The 20,604-nt window shown below is 44.2% G+C and overlaps 3 protein-coding genes across 7 annotated transcripts; 1 reads left to right on the forward strand and 2 right to left on the reverse strand.

The window, feature by feature from the left end:
- Positions 1-332: 332 nt before the first annotated feature.
- Positions 333-2,486, forward strand: LOC125523989 (protein FATTY ACID EXPORT 5-like). The gene is made up of 3 exons (XM_048689072.1): positions 333-670; positions 1,971-2,058; positions 2,222-2,486. Exons 1-3 carry the CDS (start codon positions 472-474, stop codon positions 2,292-2,294), a joined length of 360 nt encoding a protein of 119 aa, XP_048545029.1. The 5' UTR covers positions 333-471; the 3' UTR covers positions 2,295-2,486.
- A 2,060-nt stretch (positions 2,487-4,546) lies between these two features.
- Positions 4,547-7,187, reverse strand: LOC125520068 (uncharacterized protein At5g39570-like). The gene is made up of 2 exons (XM_048684866.1): positions 6,080-7,187; positions 4,547-4,886 (listed from the first exon to the last, which is right to left on the reverse strand). Exons 1-2 carry the CDS (start codon positions 7,070-7,072, stop codon positions 4,767-4,769), a joined length of 1,113 nt encoding a protein of 370 aa, XP_048540823.1. The 5' UTR covers positions 7,073-7,187; the 3' UTR covers positions 4,547-4,766.
- Positions 7,188-8,907: 1,720 nt separating this feature from the next.
- LOC125520067 (probable serine/threonine-protein kinase SIS8) lies at positions 8,908-20,064 on the reverse strand. 5 transcript variants are annotated; one of them, XR_007288406.1, is made up of 14 exons: positions 19,291-20,053; positions 18,103-18,540; positions 17,652-17,755; positions 16,184-17,529; positions 15,829-15,869; positions 14,546-14,614; positions 13,933-14,033; positions 12,939-13,017; positions 12,741-12,839; positions 12,592-12,660; positions 11,495-11,544; positions 11,234-11,410; positions 9,138-9,634; positions 8,908-9,057 (listed from the first exon to the last, which is right to left on the reverse strand). XR_007288406.1 is itself a non-coding variant. In XM_048684862.1 (13 exons), the coding sequence occupies exons 1-13, from the start codon at positions 19,795-19,797 to the stop codon at positions 9,520-9,522; spliced, it is 3,195 nt and encodes a 1,064-aa protein (XP_048540819.1). In that variant the 5' UTR covers positions 19,798-20,053; the 3' UTR covers positions 8,908-9,519. The 5 variants fall into 5 exon arrangements, 4 of the variants coding, with proteins under 4 accessions (XP_048540819.1, XP_048540821.1, XP_048540820.1 ...); XM_048684862.1 differs by having other exon boundaries at positions 8,908-9,634; XM_048684864.1 differs by having other exon boundaries at positions 8,908-9,634; positions 18,103-18,559; positions 19,291-19,535.
- Positions 20,065-20,604: the final 540 nt, after the last annotated feature.

Genomic DNA, 20,604 nt, shown 5'->3' on the forward strand with positions numbered 1-20,604 from the left:
CTGCATTATGAAAATGGAGGAAGTATGTTGTAAATATATACCAACAAGTGAACTAAAATATATACCAACACTTTTATATTACAGGACAGAGGGAGGGTGAAATAGGCACTGAAATGTTTGAGATATATGCTTCGGAAATATTTCAAATAACTGAATTATGTAATATGCGAAATACTAAAAGAAAGTGAAACTGAAACAAATACTGAAATAAGTGAAATGTGCAACATAACTTTTTTTTTGTGCGGAGAAGATGAATGAGATCCATTCCAACTCACAGTCACGGAAAGCGGCCTAGGCCACTTATTTTAGTGGGAAACCAACGCCGTTAGAAAACCACCATTGGCCCCTTCTGCGCAGACCACCACGCGCACAAGCACAAGTCGACGACCAAAAACAGAGGAAGCAGAAGAAAAGGCAAAGGCCTCCAAGATCTCGGCTCCGAGAGAGATCTGAGAGAGAGGTGCTTCGGAGATGCACGACTTCTGCTTCACGATCCCCTACGGGTTCGCGGTCCTGGCCGGCGGCCTGCTGGGCTACCTCCGCCGCGGCAGCACCGCCTCACTGGCGGGCGGCGCCGGCGTGGGCGGGCTTCTCCTCCTGGCAGGGTTCGTCAGCCTCAAGGCCTTCGAGAAGCGCCGCAACTCCTACCTCGCCCTCGCACTCGAGACCCGTACGCTCCGTCTCCCTTCCTCCAATTTCAACTGCGCATTTAATTGTATGCTTTCTAATTCATCACAAAAGAAAAGAAACGGATAGCTGCACGGTGTCGAGACTACTCCGCCATTTTCTTGTTTCTGTATCTTCGGATCATACTGCCATTCAGAAGAAGGAAAAATGTATTTGTCATTGATGGTGGATGATACGTCACTGGTTAAACTAGTGCGAAGTGGGCCGGGCGTCATGGGAGTTATGCGATCTCCATGTGAATGGAATTACTAATAGAGACGGTGGTTTCCAACATTTTGATTTGGTTAGGATCAGGACTTTGTGGTTATTGCGCATGTAGGAAATTGGACTAGAGATTTCTGTCCTGATGTCAGTGAAAATTGGTGCCACACGAAACGCAGAACCGGTCCTGACATGCATTCAGACGTGCTTGGGCACTACAAAAATTATAAATGGAGTAGTTGTATTTCTCAGCATAGTAGCCATTTTCATTTAGGACATGGCAAGAGCACTTCTTGTTGACATACGCATGGTTCCGGTGTGGTTATAATAGAATGCATTGCTGTAAAATGCTCCCTTCAAAGTTTCAGTTAATTGCATCGGTGTATCATAACATTAAAGGTGAATAGACTTTACTGATTGGGACTTTGAGCATAGTCAACGGAATGATCAGAGAGCAGGGCGCTGATTGCCTTCCTTGGCATTGTAGCTTGCTCACTTGCCTGGGTCCTGTAGTGTCTGAATACCTGGTTACCAGGTTAATTCGTTATATCCATTATTCTTTAATGGAATGTGTGTCAATGTGTACCTGTAACCTGCGGTACCTTGTCTCGTGTAGGCATGTAGATACTGGCTTATTGACATTGATCCTTCTAAATTTTATCTTGATGTTTTATTTGGACTGATATTTGGATCCACTTTAATGTGAATGGGTTACTTGTAACTACAAATTTTGAGACTCATTAGCAAAGCATCTCTTGGGATTGTAGGTTTCTAACTCAATGAGCTTTGCTTTTACATCTGTGCTGGAATGCTTTGAGCATATCGTCATATCTTCCTTTCACAGAACTTTAACTGGAACATTGTTTGCTCTAGTAGAAAAGTAACATAGGTTATTAGTGCTGAATTCTTAGTCCGACATGTTAACCATCAATTCTTGAATCTGGAAATAAAAGGGAGTCCTCCCCCTTAGGAATGGGGAAGGTTATGCAAGAAATGTACCTACTCTTGTGGGCTTGCCTGAAACATGAGTCCTTGATCTGTTGTTTCTGCTCTAACCGTGCATTTATTTTGGTGTGGAACAGTTTGCGCACTGGCCTTGACCTTTGTTATGGGGCAAAGATACCTTGAAACTTCAAAGATAATGCCGGCTGGTGTCGTTGCTGGCCTCAGGTAACTTCATTTCCTTTTTCTTTTCCAACCATGCACCCCCACTGGATTATACAACGTTGTGCATCTGGTAGCACCATGTGAAGAACTTTCATATATTTCATTTATGTCGCTGTTGTGAACACAATATGCATCTCTGACAGAGCTAATTTGTTCACCGTCACAGTGCTCTGATGTTGGCATTCTATCTGTTCAAAATTGCTACCGGCGGCAACCATTTCTCGCCAAAGAAAGAGTAGGCCAGACGTTGCTTGGCCAAACCCAAAGACCATATGGCATATTGTGTTCTGCATTCGAATTGGAACTTGACTGATGTTCTATGTTGTGCTTGCACCTTTGCTCAAATGTTTTGTATGTGGACCTGGAAAGTATTCACCATGTAAATGAACTAACATTTCAATTGTGCTTCGTTGAGGCGCAAACTTGTCTTAGTTGCCTGTTGTCATTGAGCAAAAGTAAGTACTCCTAATTTCTTGTTCTTCGGTTAATCATGCAGAATTGATGTCTGGATCATGGTGTGTGATGTGATAAGTTACACGGCTTAAAACTTCTACGTAGGCCCCCTGCAACAGCTTTGGAGGGTTTTTTTTTTGGAAAGGAACTTCATAAATCAACCATGATGATTACATTCAGAATCAACAATGCTAGCTATCACCATAGGGAGTTTCGGAGTCAACATGTTGTGCGTTGTTCCGATCGACCTATACAAGCAAGGGGGTGACTCGCCACATTCACGTGCCTACTGATCTCATAGCTTGACTAATGTTTCTTTCTTGAGCTTTGGAGGTTGAAGACAATGCGCCAGGTAACCAACCAAGGGCTAGTTCTTTTCGCCGATTCTCCCAGAATCGCCCCCTCCTTAGCTTATCCCAAAATCGACACTCCATTTTTTTTTACAATCCTATCTAATTAAGGTCTAATTAGTTAGGATTGTAAAAAAAAAATATGGAGTGGTGATTCTGGGAGAAGCTGGGGAGGGGGGTGATTCTGGTAGAATCGCCCAAAAGAATTGGCCCCAACAGCCTAGCTAGGCACTATTGTTTTCGACTGCTTTGCCTATTGGTGGTCCAGAACATTTTCCTGTGTGGCTGATCCGATATGTGCACAGTTGCCATCACAAAGACGATGAGGCTGTTTCAAGTGGTCCATTGTCAAGGTTGCTGTAAAAATGAAGAGACGATGAGCAGTAAGATTGTGTGCATTATTCGTTGATTACAGTTACATATTTAATATGCCCTGAAGGGGCGACAGTTACAAGAGAGGGGGTGCGATTGTGAACGCGACTGTTTACAAGAGAGCTTACGGGAACTGTTGTGCACACGACCATTGCACGATGGCTCATCTAGCGGTGTGCTGCTGTCTGTTGCCATGCATGGATGGCCTTATTGGATTTGTCATTCAAGAATCGTGTGCATAGTGTTGTGCGCGTATCAGTGCTCGTGCTTAGAATGAGGGAAGAATTCCCCTTAACAAGTACTCTGATCTATAAACGATCTTACAGTAGTTTACAGAGGGAGTGTTCCGTGCTAACAAAGTTTTCAACATATCCCTTAATCTACGCATCTCCACGCATCATATCTTGAAAAAGCTCTTCAAAAATCCGTGGGAAAAATGTGCTCGATGTGTTGTTAAAACTTCTTCAAACTCAGTGAGAAACACACACAAAAATGATACATCATATAATGGTTATTGCCTCTTTGATAACTCGCGTGAAAAAACCTTTCAATAAATATGCCTTATATGCTTCCTTCAAAAACTCTGGTGGAAAAAGTATATAGTATGACATAAAATCTTGCGTAGAACCTTGAGAGTAGTAAGTTAAAAAAAGATCCTTGAGAGTAAGTAATCTATACCTACTATTAAAAAGAGGTGATATTCTTGGTTTCGTTCCGCTTCAATTAATTTCACCTACGCTATTTGGTTTCATTACTTGCCACCTGTTTTGGCCCAACAGAGGAAGCGCACCTGACGGTGCACTGTGGCCCACATTCGGAGAGCTGGCAAAAAATAAAATAGCCGATGACAGGGCTCAATCTCATAACCCGCCAACCGACCACATATAGTTTGCCCAATTGACCCATCTAGAGATATGAGAGAATTTTTTTTCTTCCGTTGCAACGCACAGGCCTTTTTGCTAGTAAGTTCATAAAGTTTAAACAAGCGTGGAGATTATGGACTTTTAAACAAGTGTATGCAAAATCTGCAAAGCTTCACAAAAATGAGCAAACTGGGACGTCCATGGGGTCGGCATGCACCATGGAGAAACCTCGGGCACAGGTCCTGCCAGCTGTCGCTGGCATGCACCATGGAGAAACCTCGGGCACAGGTCCTGCCAGCTGTCGCTGTCGCCAAGAGGAGCGCCAGGGGCAGCGCCAAGCACAGCGATAGCAGCAGAGTCTACAACGGATAATCATCCCCAGCAAGTTCCAATAGTTCAAAGAGGAGCAGCAGCAAAGATCAAATAACGAAGCACAAGCAGAACCCAGTCTCAGACACAGCAAACCACGTACATAAACACATAACCTCAAGCACACAGATAGGAGATAGTTCAAACATATAAACCACCCACATAACACACTTTAGGTTGCAGTCATACAAGTTCATAAAAGAGGGGAATGATCCAGCACCAACAAGGGAAACAAGACCAATCTTTATTCGTGTAGTAGCGAGATGTGGGGCCGATGGCAGCAGGTCAAGACCATGCTGGATGCTTAGTCATCGTAGTTGTGGCGGCGATGGTGGTGGTGCTTCTCGTAACGTTCCTTCTTCTCATCATCAGAGTCATCGCGCTTCGCGTAACGGTTCTTCTTCTCATCATCAGAGTCGTCATCCTGTAAAGAAGCAGCACGAAATATTTAGGGTCGATGAGAAAGATCTGATTATAACATTACAGGAAGCATAATGTTTGTCTGCTTCAAGAAGTGCACCAAAAAAAGGGAAAAGAATACAGCAAAAAGGTGGTACAAGCAAGATTGCAAACAATACTCCTATTGCTGAGGGCTATGGCACAATTTTTTTATCTTAAATATACAAAGATTGCATTTACTCAAGTACACAGATGATAAGTTATCAAATGTACGATGAGTATGGGTCATAAGATTATTGCATTCTTAAAGCTAGGTGTTCAATCTTAGACGACTAACCATTAGTGTGATTGTCACTAATTTGTTTAGCTACATTTCTGACAAATTCTTCTGGGAGACAACGATAGCATATACTCCCTCCGTTCCAAAATAGATGACTCAACTTTGTACTAACTTTAGTACAAAGTTGAGTCATCTATTCTGGAACGGAGGGAGTACCAGACTAATTTACAACCATATCAGTATTTAAGTAAATGATGAATTTGCACAACAAAAAAGTACTCCCACATAGAGTCAATCACTACTGTCAATCAAATAATCAAAAGAAACACCACATGTAGAATCAATCAGTGTTGTCAATGCTCAAAAGTAACATTACACTAACTCAATTTTTAGTAGACAAGTGAGCACATGAGCATGCTTATTGAGTACTGGGAACAAGAAAAAATTCCCAGTGCACTAAGCATTTCAATGGACCGGCTGAACAGAACCGTTCATGTTAGCATAACAACTGTACTATTCAGCAAAACATTTTTTGCTTTCCAGCATTTAAATTTACTATATGAGCAACTCTTTTATTTCTTGACCACATATAAAGCATGAATTCTAAATTGTGCATTGGCATGCTAACTCTAACCCCTTTCAAAACCCATGAACTGTTGTCACTTGTCAGCTAACGACATGTAGTTGAATGGCAAGAAATGGTTGTATCCATCATCTCCCACCTGCTGCAAGACACAATTACAACCACGCCAGCAAGTAATAATCATCTAACCATTCCTTGACCACTCACTAAACAAGTTAATCACAACAAAATGCATAGGCACAAAACAGTAAACACACGAGAGCAGGAGCTTACATGATCCTTGACAATTCAATAAACAAGTTAATTGTAACAAAATCATATGCTCAAACAGTAACGGAAACGGGCAGGAGCTCACCTGCTTCTTGCGGCCATAGTTCCCCTGGCCATACCCACCACCATATGAACCCTGGGTCTCCTCTCCATACGGCTTGGGCTTCTGGTACCCACCAGACCCATAGGCACCTTCATCCTCGCCTTGCACCTTCCTGCCAGATCCATACCCAGAACCACCATAGCCCTCCTCCTCAGTCTTCCTCCCGCCATACCCAGCGCTACCGTACTCCTCTCCCCCTCCCTGGGGCCTGCTTCCGTACCCCGACCCATAGCTCTCCTCCACCTGCGGCTTCCTTCCGTACCCAGAGCCATACTCGGATCCGCCGTAGGTCTGCTCCACCTGCGGCTTGGACCCGTATCCGGAGCCGTAGCCCTCCTCCGGCTGCGTCGCGTTCCCGTACCCAGATCCGTAGCTCTCCTCGGCCTGCGGCTTCCTCCCGTAGCCGGAGCCGTACCCGGACCCGTAGGCGGGCTCCTCCTGCTGCTGCGGCTTCCGGCCGTAGCCGGATCCGTAGGTGTCCTCCTCGGAGCGCTGGGGCTTGGACCCGTAGCCGGAGCCGTAGGCCGGCTGCTCCTCCTGCTGGGGGCGGAAGCCGTAGGCCGGCTGCGGCTTGGATCCGTAGCCGGAGTCGTCCTCCTCGCCCCCGCCGCCGTAGGACGGGCGCTGCTCCTCCGCCTGGGGGCGGAAGCCGTATGCGGGCTGGGGCTTGGGCTTGGATCCGTAGCCGGAGTCGTCGTCCTCGCGGCCGTAGGAGGGCTGCTCGTTCTGGGGGCGGAAGCCGTAGGCGGGCTGGGGCTTCTGGTGGTGGGCGTAGGGGGAGGGCTCCTCGGCGGCGTAGTGGGGCGCGTCGTAGGAGGTGGAGGGGGCGGAGCAGGGGTAGCAGGTCTCGTCGGAGGGCGGGAGCGGGCGGCCGAAGGTGACGAAGAGGTCGTAGCCGCCGCCGTAGGGCGTGGAGTCGAACTCGTCGAAGTCGTCCGGCTCGTCGCGGGACCTCAGGTTGTACGCGGTCGCCATGACTTGCTGCTGCGCTGGTGCGGGATCGGGGCGGAGATCGGGGGAGGGGGGGCAGGAGTGGTGTGTGACCTGGGAGTCCACAGGGCGCGCGTGCTTATGCTGCGGTGCGATGGGAGGGATGCGATCGATTATTAGCGCGTCGGCGACGTGTGGGGGTGAACGCGAGATCTGTGGGAGTCGCGGGGTGCACGTGGTGAGTGGCTGGGCGGTGGGACTGGCCGACTGGGGGTGACCGGGACACCGGGCGAAGACGGGCAGCCGACAGGGCACGCTGGACGCGCGGCACCGGGGGAATGGAGGATCCGGTTTGCCTGGTCTCTTCCCATCGTGATCTGCCCCCGCGACAAATTTGACAAATTTGACCTCAAAATAAAAATATTTCACAAACTAAACTGCTTTTGAAAATATTTCACACTGCTGACCCTTTTGTGTAGCGCCCGACAACAAGACGCTGCACTCTACTGTGCAACTCCTTAGAGCTAGGCGCTGCACAGTATAGTGCAACTCCTTAAAGATAGGAGCTGCACAATATAACGCCTAAGTGTTAGGCGTTGCACAGTAGAGTGCGGCGCCTTACTGTCAGGCCCTGCACATTAAAGGTCAGCCGGATGAAATACTTTCAAGAACAGTTTAGTTTGTAAAATAGTTTCGATTTAAGGTCAAATTTGTGCCTTTTGCCCCCGCTCGCGATGGGTGAAAACGGCACGTTCGGCTGCCGCGCCCTGGCCTGGGTGACCGCGTCACAAAAATCATGTGGCCGCGCACCGGGTAATAAGCTGACTGTCGTGTGTGTTTACCGTGATTTTTACTGGAGAAGACTCGCCAAAATGTATGGGAGTGAGTATAGGAATTAGGACCCATGTACCAACGTGCACACTCTTGGAGTTGATCAGGGGCGACAGGCCAGTCCCGGCTGCGAGGCCAATAGAGACCATTCGCATGCTCCATGCGCGACGAGCCGCTGTCCGTCATTCATCGCGAATAGATTGTTGTGGACTGGTGGTGATGGTCTACTGCCACCCCGTCTCCTCTCCGCCAAACGTAATTTTCTCATCTATGCACGATTTTTACTACTTCCTCTATTCATTTTTATAAGATCTTTAAGACATTTCAGACAATGTACAAAACAGTCCATTTTGAGTTGTCTGAAATGACTTACAAAAGTGAACAGAGAGAGTATTTTTCTTTAGGACCGACTTAACCAAGCATGACAATCATGAACGACTTGCATAGCAATTTATGTTGGCTAAGGATGGCAGGTTTAGTTGACAAGCATGACAAATCTGCCATCCTCACAACAATATAAATTGCCATAAAAAAAACTTCCATTCTACCATGCCCTCCCAGGGAACATCATCAGCACAATAGCATACCGTTTTTTTTTTGCAGGGAACATCCGTTTATTTCATATGTCGTCCTATTACCTAGGTGACCTTAAATATTTCTAACTAACAGGACAATTATAGAAAACTAATATAAGTATAGTTTTATCTAAAAAGAGCAATTTGCTATATTCAATAAAACATTTTCTTTCGACTAATATAAGTATAGTTTTATCTAAAAATCATGATAATGGCAATACCACTACTCCAGGAGCAACTCAACTACCTGAGCACCAGTATTATAAATAAGGTAAATCTGGGCACATATAGAAAACAAGGAAATGTGGCAACATATTCTACTCTTCCTTGCCACCTAATTTCAGGGGTAAATGCATAGAGTTCATGTTGCAGCAAAGGATCAATTAGCAGCACCCTATTCTATGGAATATTTATTTTTGTACACTTGTTACAGCAAAAAAATAAAGAGAGAGAGAGAAGAATCAACACTGCTGCTGTAAAGAATAGTGATTTTAGCACAAACAGCAGAGATTTTCTTTGGAAATCTAACTGCCAATTCAGACAAATTTGCCATGGTGTGATATACACAAGGCCCTGGCCACGGTGCCTCTTGATGCTCAAGGTGAACGTATCAATAGCATCTTTCTGTTGAATAAACATGAATCATCCAACTTTGGCTGGAAAACTAAAGACATATAACTAAACAAAGGAGGATCCCATTCTACCTGGCATGCTGACTCTGAAATCTCAACTTTGTTATGACATTGCCCAACATCACTATTTTGGACTAACTGTCCTGGAATTTTTCTTCCTTTTTCCTTCCTTTTGATTTGCTTGATGGATGTGTTTATTTTTTGGACTGTCTTCCACCCAATAGATGGACTGAAGCAGTAATGCTCGGCAGATTTCTGCCAGCCTCACTGGAAAATTTACAGCTGTCTTTGGAGGGTAAAACGACCAAAATCTCACCTTTTCCATCATCGGCAAGCATTTCTTGGAGCTATACAAAGAATGGTATAGTTACAGACGGACAGCTGGTGGACGGCAGGAAAAACCAATGCACCCTTTTTGTTTATGTTATCAGCTGATGTTGATCTCTGATTTTTCTTAGTCATCTGTTTCCTGTACTCGCTGTCTTCGTGGTTGGTTGGCAGACAATTTTTTCAATGCTCGTTTTAAGGCAGCCATGATCTCTGAAAATGATGGACGCGTCTTTGGGTCTCTACAATCAGACAAAATACAAACAGAATTCAGACCCTAAGCATATATGTAAGTACAGTTGGAGATGTAAGACTGATAAGGCAGAGAAGAAAAGAATCATGTAACTATCGCTTTCTTTTTCAACTTAGATGAAAGAATGGTTATGGTAACCTGTTGTTTTAGTATTGGTCGTCAGATAGTAACATGTGTATGTTTTTTACACTACTAGTGTCAAAAACGCTCTTATATTGTGGGACGGAGGTAGTCCTAATTTACCATTTCAGGTATGGTGTATGTTAGTATTTGTGATAAAAAAATATATGTAGTTTCTTCAGTATAATGCGAAGTCATTACTTTATTCCCTCTCACAATGAGTCGATAGGTTCTTTCTTGAACACATTTATAGGCATATAAAATAAAATGAATGTGAAATTAAGAGTACCTCATTTGCTTATAGTACCATTTTATACAAGTGGAAATATTATAGGAACTTCTAACAATTTATCATGCAAGAAGAGAACATACGAATTTGATATCTGAACAAGCTTACAAGATTCGACTTCTAAACCAGAAACTAGCAACTACAACAAACCCGAAAATACAAATATCCCAATAAAAGTGTCATCTAGAACTTCACTTGTAAGGAAAAACAGAAACATGATGTTCTTTGGCAAGTAGGCATAGCACCACTAGCTTTCTCTAGCATGCAAAAGAAGGTGATATTTCTCTAGGGGTGCTAATGTCCTTTCAAACAATTAAAGGTTAAGCCAAATTGTTCATATTCCACTTTTCTTCCGACTTCTAATAGTTTGGTGTGTGAAACTTTCGATCTGAATCGTGAATGCATCTCCCATCGCATTACCTCTTAATTGTAGACTTAAGACACACTTCATTACCTCTTAATTGCAGGCATATGGCTCGCAATTTAACCTATGCTTAGTGCCAAGTCTTCTTCTTTGAGCGGTTGGGAAAGAAATAATTATATGGTGGAAAAATTATATAAATATGGATTTTCACAACTGTTTGTATAGTCCCTCCATCCGCAAATAGATAGCGTAGAAACTGAGTCAAAAAGTCAATGCTTTCTAAGTTTTACTGGCGTATAAACTGAGTCAAAAAGCAATGTTTTCTAAGTTTAACCAAGCATATATACAAAAATATGAAGATAAACAATATCAAATCAATATCAATATATCCACTATTAGATATATTTTCATAATGAATTTATCCACTACGGAGGGAGTAGTTGTTAATAGCTTATTAACTATGGAGGGAATATATTTTCATAATGATCTTATATTTCTTTATGGAGGGTGTACTAAAATTGAGACACTTATTTTGGGACGGAGGGAGTAGTTGTTAATAGCTTCTTCTATATATTTGGTCAAACTTAGAAGTAGTTAACTTTTTAACTGAATTTATAGGTGATCTATTTAGGGACGGAGGGAGTACTTCCCATGCAACATGCCCACAGTTGCTAGTGTAACTACGATGTGAGTAACAAAATGCACAACGCCTTGAAACAACCAGCATCTTGCAGCAAAGTACTCCAGGAAAATAATAGAAACAGTGATATTCTATCAGATAATGATGTATATGAAGCAAGTTCAAGCATACTAACGTCTGCCAGCATCTCTCTATTATCTCTGCTATGGCAGGATCCACCTCGGCTGGAATATCAAGGCGTCGTTCCTGAAAGCCAACAGCTCCAACCACTTGCATGGGATTCATACCTTCCCATGGCTGTAACAAGGTACAAAGTTCCCATAATATAACCCCATAGCTGAAAACATCACATCTGCAATGTAAACGGTAAATAAATCATTTGTCAAATAAAATAGGGGAAAAGCACACATATGAGGGAGCAACATGAAGAACTTACTTCTCATCCGACGGTTCATTTCGAAGCACTTCTGGTGCCATCCATTCCGCCTGCAATTGATGCACATGGTCAGTAACCTGTAAAAGTATTTGACCTAGACCCAGCTACCAGATCAGCAAACTTCCATGTTTAAGTCATTCAAAAAACTTCCATGTTTAAGAATATCCTAGATACAAGAATAGAGAACTTGTACGTTCAAAATATGTAGCGCTAACTTGCTCATAGTACAGTAAACACACAGTCGAGGAACAAGATAAACCAGTTGTGTCTAAATACTTGCATGAAAATGGCCATATGAAGGCTGTGTTCTTATTGATGTACTGGTATTTCATCATTTGACCATCATTCCAATCCACTCAGTCTCATACCCACAGGAATGCATCACTCAGTGGTAGACAAACAAGTAACTATGAATAATAAATGATGAATCGGTATGCAAAGTCGACTACACAGGGGCCAATCTGTACTCTAGGTTTGTTATCCAGGGACCATGGCCCTTTGTGTAATACATAGAAAGCCCTTACATAATTTTATCTTTTGTGAGCACTTTCCAGGTGTTAAAGACCTTTTGCCACACAAATATATGCAAGTTTAAAGAAGATTCATGCCACAATAAATCAAAGCAACTGCCTACAGCTCAACAACCTTCTCCCAACCCCTGAAGCTACTTACACAAACCTTCTCCCAACCCCTGAACCTACTTACAGCAATCTCTAAAATTGAGTCGGCTAGCGTTTCAACTTTTCCTACACAATGGAGTTACAGATAGACCCATATACATGTTTATGGCTATGCTTGGCAATGATGTAGATTATGACAATCCCATTTTCTCAACTAGCTTGTGCATGTTTTATCATTTCGCTAACCAACTTTCTTCTGTTTCTGCAGCTAACCCACAGCAGGTTAGAATATAAGTCCAGCACAACAAAGCTCAGCAAGCACAAACTCCGCCTACATTACAGTGAAATAAAGAAGTTCATACAAAAGCAGAACCAACACATAAGCTGTCTATTCTCTATGTTTTTCCAACAAAAAAGGTTTCCTATTCTTAGTTTAGTAGAAAATGTAAAATTAAACACAATCACAAGCAAGCTTACTGTTCCAGCTGTGGATCTTGAGGAAAGGAAGGTATTGTGCTTTATACGTGATAAACCAAAATCACAAACCTAAATAATAACAAGACAATGAAAATGGTTATACATCAAGAAATGGCAGAAAGAATCCAAAAAATATCACTGTTTACTACCTTCACAACCCAATTCTTGTCAACAAGTAGATTCGGTGACTTCAAATCTCGATGAACTACAACTGGGGTACAATTGTGCAAATAATTCATTCCACGGGCCTGTGGCAAACAAGAACCAGGTAGGCAAGTTAGATACAGTCAAATTTAGTCCAACATTCTGCACATGAATGAGCTAGTACAACAAAAACGCAGGCATACCACATCAAGTGCCATCCTTATACGTTTTCTTTCATCCAACTGGTTGTTGGGGCGACGGATCAACCGAAACAAACTACCTCTGCATTGTGCCATTGTCAATATCACAGTTAGCAATTATTAGTCAATGAGTCCAGCAGTCTACTGAGAGAAATATTAAGAACATCACAATCTCAAAAGCTTATATATACTACTCCCTCCAGTTCGTGATAGAAGTCCTTTTGGATGACAATCGAATCAGCGCTCAAAATACTGATATAGTCGGATTCAAATACATATATAGTCGGACTCTTACTAGGCCGTGGACTCAAACATGTGGACTCCATTAGACCAAAGTACTAGCTCCCCAACAATTATCTGCATGATAGCTAGTGTTTGATTTCCATGTGTGTAAAAGAAAGTGAGAGTTATTGTATATATGCAGGTTCTCTACATATTGTTCTCAGCTGAGGGTGACTGCATCTCTCAACGTATGGTTCTCAGCCGGCAATTAGGTAGAGTCTCAAATTTGTCGTTAGAAGATTATTTGAAAGTTTGCTACCTCGATTGTATATTCCCAGTAGTTATTTTATTCATTCAAAGATGATACAGTCCAGAAGATCAGGTGACCATAAACTTTTCACGAGGTTGATTCGTATCAAGAAATTACACGTAGGTCCTATGGGGACAACAACTTCATCTGAAATTTCTTTGAACAGCGCACAACTGTTAACCTTTGAGCCAAATACAACCTCTTTCAGTTCCTTTTAAAATGAGGTGACAGTCTGTGAACTAATCACTAATCCATTTTAGCAAAACAAAAGAAAAGGTGTCAGTCTGTGAACTAATCCCTAATCCATTTTAGCAAAACAAAGAAAAGGTGACAGTCTGTGAACTAATAATCACTAATTCTGGGAAACTTTGGCGTGTAAATGGGCCCCGGTATTGTTCAATTTTGAAGCAGTTGCACTAAAAAACAAAAGAAAATGCATCAAGCCATCAAGGGAGTAAAACGTACCTTGGAAGAAATTCAGTCAAGATAGAAAGATTGGGTATACGAGTGACAGCACCCATAAATAGAACAACATTTGGATGCCGCAGTCTCTTCATTATTCGCACCTATACAACAAATAGCAAGGGGAGTCAGAACTCAGAAGGTCATGAAATGAGAGTCCTAGAGGGAACAGCCATGTTATCCATGGTGTTATGTCTTGGGAATAAAAGGATGTAGGTGTGATTATTTACTCATAATGTTGAAGACAGGAAATAAATGAGCGCAGATGAGTGTCGTACTTTCAAACAAGATCAATGGAGGGAGCTTTTGGGAGCTCAACAGACAATTCTTAAGTAATTAACAGTATTGTGAATTCAATTATTGCCCAAAATACTCTTGCCACACGCTATGCAGACATACAGATCAGATATTATCAACTCAGTCATATGTATTTCTCTACAATACAAAGGTAACATCAGCCAAACCGAAAGATATATTAATGCTTAAATCCCTGTTACTGTCTCCGGGGCACAATGATTGGTTCATTCCCATTAAAAAAAGTAAGCACATCAGTACTACAGCTACAAGAGAATGCATTTTTTATCTTCAGGCATTTGAGTTGCAGAAAGCCATATACCTCAGCTTTTAATTCTTCCAGTATATCACTTGAAATATCTTGTTGCAAGAATTTCTTGACTGCAACTTCCTACAGAAGGAAAAAATTAATATGATGCAAAAAAGAACACTACAAAATGGTAGTGGAAGACATTAGTATGACTCAAAGAAAACAGAGTGACTGAGGAGTGATAGCTAGATCAAATTTTAATTGGTCCATGATTATTATCTGAGGCAAAAGGTAGGAATCTCTATCTTATCATTATATTGAAAACAACTGTTACAGACAATAAGTTACAAAGCGGAGAGGATTAAAAGCAGAAGTGAAACAAAAGAGCAACAGACGGAAAACTGGCCACCACCCAAGCGAAGGAAACAAAGGAAAGCACGAAAAGTCATGAATTTGTCAGTACTAGTTGAGGTCAAGCAGGACAGTCCAAGCTATCATGGACAGGCTTCACTTGTCACTGAAGTCCAGAGCTGAAAGTCATCGTACATCAACCAAGCGATATTGGCCAGAGTAATGATTTGTTGCCGAAGATCAGCATATTCCACGCCTTCCGCAGGTGCAGGGCACAGGCAGCAAACAGAAAGAAATGATGATTCACATAGCACTGCTGCCAGCGCATGCATCATGCTCCCACAGTAACACCAACGGTGGCCAAGCGCGAAGCCAAGCGGTTCAAAGACAGTTGCTGTCCGACTCTTTGGGCACTATCATAGTGAAGCATAATGTGGTAGGTAGGTCCATCATCCAACTGCAGGACAACAATCACATCTAGCATGAGGACCCAAGTCTTTGTAACCATTACCACGGTGTTGAGGCAGCCATTGAAAGCAAGCCAGAGGAACACCCTGTGTCTCAGCGGAATGGCATGTACAGAAATACAATGCTAGTTTCCAGCACAGGCTGGAAGCAATGAATGAACTGTGGAAGATAAAGTGGTTGGCACTGTTTCATGCACGAGGCATCCATGATTACATTACGAGCAAACATCATTTGATGCCTGAGGATGCAATCAGGTATCTAGGTGCAATTTGTAACAGAGTTCATAGTGTTGAAGTGAAGATGATTCGTCGTTGCTAAGTTATACACGGTCTGAAGTTAGAATTCTTGCTAATCCTTAGCAATATGTTGTGACTATGATATAAACACCGCATTTTTCTTGATTGGAGTTAAACTCATTAGACCAAAAGTGTAAGCTCATTATTCCAACCTGGTGATAATTTCGAAATTCGTTACATTGTCCCAAGCAAGTTGAATTGATTTCCAAATACATTCAGCCATTTAAATGAAAAACTTACTGTTCCATGCCATTCCCCTCTGTACACTTCTCCAAAAGATCCTGAACCACAGAAGAGGAGAAAGATGTTAGTTCAAAGAACAGCATATTACAAAACCACATCTTCTACGGAGATCTTTATGTTGTCTCGTGGGAAAGCCATGTGAGACACAAAAGGAAAGAAAGTGGGAAAATAATGAAATAGAACAATTTTTTCAAGGGCAATACAACACTATTACAGGGTATGTTTCACGTTATGTCATAGGATAACAATGTCTGGTGAATGGTAGCTCGGTAATACTACAAAGACTCACATAATTAAAATATCAGCAGAGCTATCAAATATAATAATTTACAGAAAATCAAGATAATTTTACCTAGCCCAACACGTTCTCCTAGAACAATTTCTTCCCATTGGATCTCAAACTCTGCAACATCGTCCATAGTTACATCAGATCTTACACTCTCTGTCCCGATTGACTTGTCAGAGATCCGTTCAGCTTCCCGAGGGACTTCAACCAAAGCATTTCCTTGCTCGAGAGCATTTTCTTGTCCATGATCAACTTCCAGCTGATCTTTATCCCAGCAGTCAGGTCGAACTCTATGGACTGGTCCATTTGCCTCTGAAGAACTAGGCAAGCTAATCAATTGACAACCCGGATCCATGTATTCATATTGCTTAACAGCAGCGGATGTAGCAACAACAGCAGCAGCAGTGGCAGCAGCAGCAACAGGGACATCTAGTTTAATATCACTGTTAGATTTAGCTGCAGCAACAACCATTGAAGATGCAACCACTGCAGCAGTTGCAACTGCAGCAGCTGTAACAGGCATTTGCTTTATGAGTTGAAATGGGTATTCCCGGGCAAGTGCAGATGATTCATACAGAGGTAAAGATGGATTACTGTTATCATGGAAATTTGAGGGGTGATAAATACCCATTCCTTGGACAGGTTTAGGCCGGTAAGGAACAACCTTTGTTTGGTGTTCATATCCAGGATGAGGTGGCAACGAAGGACCATGATCACTTTCATCATGTGATGTGGATTCAAGCTCATTCATCCGCTTTATCATTTCACCTTTCGTTTGAAACAGAGATGTGTCATACACAATTAGGTCTTTTGGTTGTTCCCTAGATTCTTCTGAAAACAAATCAGGTGGTGGCACAACTCCATTTTCTAGTAATACAGCATGGATCTTCTCAGCTAACTGGGGGTTATCTTTTGCAGCACTAATCATATACTCTGAGACATCTTTCACCTTCGTCCTCCTTACAGCTGGAGCGCTACCAACCTCAGAAGACGAAGGTGAACTTGACGATGACTTATTTGCTGCAATCGGCTTTTCTTTGTTCTTCACAGCCAAGGTATGGTCTGCATTTCTAGATTCCTTGATAATAGGCAAACTTTCACTTGCATGTGAGCCAGCTGATAGTTCCCCCAATGAACTTGATTGCAAAGATCCTTGGTTACGAGTCTGGCTAGTTGTTACACAATACGGATCCACAACATTGGTAGGTGTGGATCCTTTTGACTCGTTTTCAAAAGAACCACACACAGAACTTGAAGGTTCACTAATACAAGATCGCAACTGAGTGTCGCCGTCATCTTTGTCACCTTGGTGGTTATCTGCAAAGGAACTTTCTTCAAATTCTCTACCCAAGTCTGCACCGTCTGAAGCAATAAGAGTACCAGGATCTGACATGAGATCGACAATGTATTCCCTGCAAAAATGTGAAAGTAGTACATGTAATACCATGACAATGTATTAATGTAATGCAACTCTCCATTTTTCTCACTGCAAAAGTGGCGTAACATAAAAATCTGTCAAGGAATCAATAAGTACCTTCCATCATTCAATTTCACAATGTTCAAGGCTCCATCATCTGATCCAGTGTACTGCCTTCCTTTGACTAGTCGACAAGGAACATCAAGGTTGTCGGCCAACACCTAGGTTCATGTTTGCACAGAAGTGGGTATTAACATACTGTCATCGACAACTAATTGGCTAGAGGACAAGTCTTGTGTGTATGCATTGCACCTATCAGAAATTCAGCTCAAGGACTAGGAAGCGTACAACAAGAATATAGTCAGGTTATGTGCTACTGCTGGGATAAGGAGAGGAAGAATATGCTCACGCGAATTTATCTACTGAACTTAAATTTGAGAAAAGAGAATAGATCAGGTATTGCATTTGAGAAATAGATGGACCTTGACACTTTCATGTATTCTATATCCCGGCAGATAAACTTTGTAATCAGAAAAAGGAGTTGGCCACAATGAAATAAGTTACTGACCTTAAAAAGCAGCGCACGGTGACGAGCCAGGCCAATTGTGATGCGGCCAAGAGGCATGACGGAGCTTCTAATACTAGCTCTCAGAGAACTACTCATATTCTGGTACTTCAAGAGCACGTTTTCTGGATCAACAACTGGCCCACCCATGTGGTTTGCCACTAAAATAGCTAGCCTCTGAATTAAAACACGGCCAACAGAATGTGAAGTTTGAGAGCGGAAGTCAACGGCCATGTTGAGTGCCTTCTGCCCAAGGTCTACAAGTTCAGAGTCTTGTGCTCTGTTGACCAACACAGCTTCTGTTTTAGCTCCAAGAGAAAAAGGTTGCTGATGCAGCTCCATCAGAGAGGGTATGGTTCGCAGTGCGGGCTTGCCCCCAGTGGCCCAAATGTCATAGAAACCATCCAATATTTTGTCGTCATAGCTAAGGGCACTGAAACTCTGTGAAGCACGAACAAATCTACCATATAAGGCAAGCAAGAAAATTGTAAGAATCGCAAAAATGTAGGGCAATATTCACTTAACAGTCTCTACTCTGTACTCTCTAATTACGCAAAGGATCCGTGGTGGATATTCCAGGACTATTGGTTGAGTGTTCACTAAACAAATTACTGTTAGCCCATATCTTCGAAGGTAGCAGGTTGGCTCGTTATTTCATTTGGATTTGATAATGCAATCGACTTAGAACTTCTTATATTAGTGGACTGAGCGTAGCCATCAGAATAGCATCAACATGTTTTCCCCCCTTTTTTTACAGTTGGATGAGAACTCTATGGCTCACGGTTTAGGCTGGGAATTAAGAAATCCTCAGTCGATTGGGCCCTGGTCGCCCTCGAACCCAGGTGCTATTGCTCACAAGTCACAAGCATCATTGTGGAGCAACCAGTGAAGCGAAGGAGCATATATCATATATATCTAGCTAAGTTGCCTAACTACAGTAGCAACAAAAAATTTGGTGCATCCCTTCGGTGACGATTGAATTGAACAGTCATCGGAAAAACAACACCATGATCGGCACGTATTTTCAGCAAACAAATGAAATGTGTGATACAATCTGGTTTCAACTAACCTACTGGGTGTATTTGAGCAATCCAGCGGACAAGTTGCATCATTAGAGCATGAGTAAGATCCCACCGCAGTTACAATGCGAATGTGTAGGATCGGCGGACGGAGGAGGAAGGGATTAGTTACCCAGTAGCGGAAGGCGACGACCTCCGCGGCGGAGCTCTGGAGCGGGCAGGAGCCGAGGCTGATCTGCTTGGCCACCTCGATCTGCATCGCCTCGGGGTCCTCCCGCGCGCTCATCTCCAGCGCTAGCTGCATGTGGTACTCCTCCAGCTCGTCCTCCCGTTTCTCCTGCTTCTCAATCTCCCTCTTCCTGTCCTCCTTCCGCTCGTCCCTCCTCGCCGTGTCCTCCTCCTCCGCCTGCCTCTCCCCAATCGACGACGCCAGCGCCAGCTCCTCCGCCTCCGTCTCCACCGCCGCCGCAGCCGCAGCCGCCAGCAAGGGCGGCTGCGGCGGGTGCGGGCGCCCGGCCACGGAGCTGAGCCAGCTCGAGATTCCAGAGGACGCGTGGTGGCCCCCGGCCCCGCCGCCGCCGCCGCCGCCCTTTTTGGAGGACGGGAGGGGAGGCGCGGGCGACGAGGCGCCGTCGCCGGCGGAGTCGCCGATGTGGAGCTTCCGGAGGAAGTTCTTCATCGCGCACGCCCGCCGCCGACGCCGCCGCCGCCGGCGCTATCTGCTGCGGTGGTGGTGCTGCTGCGGCGGTGGCGGATCCGACATCGCTCCGGATGCAGGCAGGCAGGCAGGCTGAGGAGACGAAGCGGCTATAGGCTATAGCCTCCCTGTAGCCAAGAGGAGGCGGTATTGACCTGCTGCTGCTGCTTACGAGCGGCCCAAAGCCGCATTAACTTAACCCCCGCTTACTATTTGCTCCGCTGCCACCGGCCGGCGGCTGCCCGCTCGCTTGCGGCCGCGCCACACTCTCTCTGTGTACCCGACGGGGTGCTCTTAGCTTGATTCCATTTTAAATAGTATGAAAAATCACTGGTAAATCGGCGCTTGAGCGCGATTGGTGCGCACTGTGCGCAATCAATAAAGAAAGTTTTGTTTGGGGTAACAGGGAAAGTTCTCGCTCGCTGCGGGCGAGCGGGGCACGGCTGGTTGGGACGGGGCTATGTACATCTCGTGCCGTTGACGGGTGGGTCCGGGCGAGGTGAGCGCCCGCGCGGCAGGGAGAGGGACGCGCGGTCCGCGGACGTGACGTCGCCGTGACTGCTCGCGGATGCGGCCGAGGAAAGCGACGGGAAAAACTTGCGGGAGGGGCCATGCAGGAAGGGGAGCCGGGAAAGCGAAGGCAGCCAGCCCCGGCGCGCGTGGACCCGGTCCACCGTGGGCGAGGCGGGGCTCCCTCTGCCTCATGGGGCCCGGCGCACTGGTGACGGCAGGCGGGACAGTGGGCCGTACCATATCCTGGCGTCCCACTTGCCGCCGGACGTGCCGCGG

This window comes from Triticum urartu, chromosome 7, assembly GCF_003073215.2.
Source record: "Triticum urartu cultivar G1812 chromosome 7, Tu2.1, whole genome shotgun sequence".
Lineage (NCBI taxonomy): Eukaryota > Viridiplantae > Streptophyta > Magnoliopsida > Poales > Poaceae > Triticum > Triticum urartu.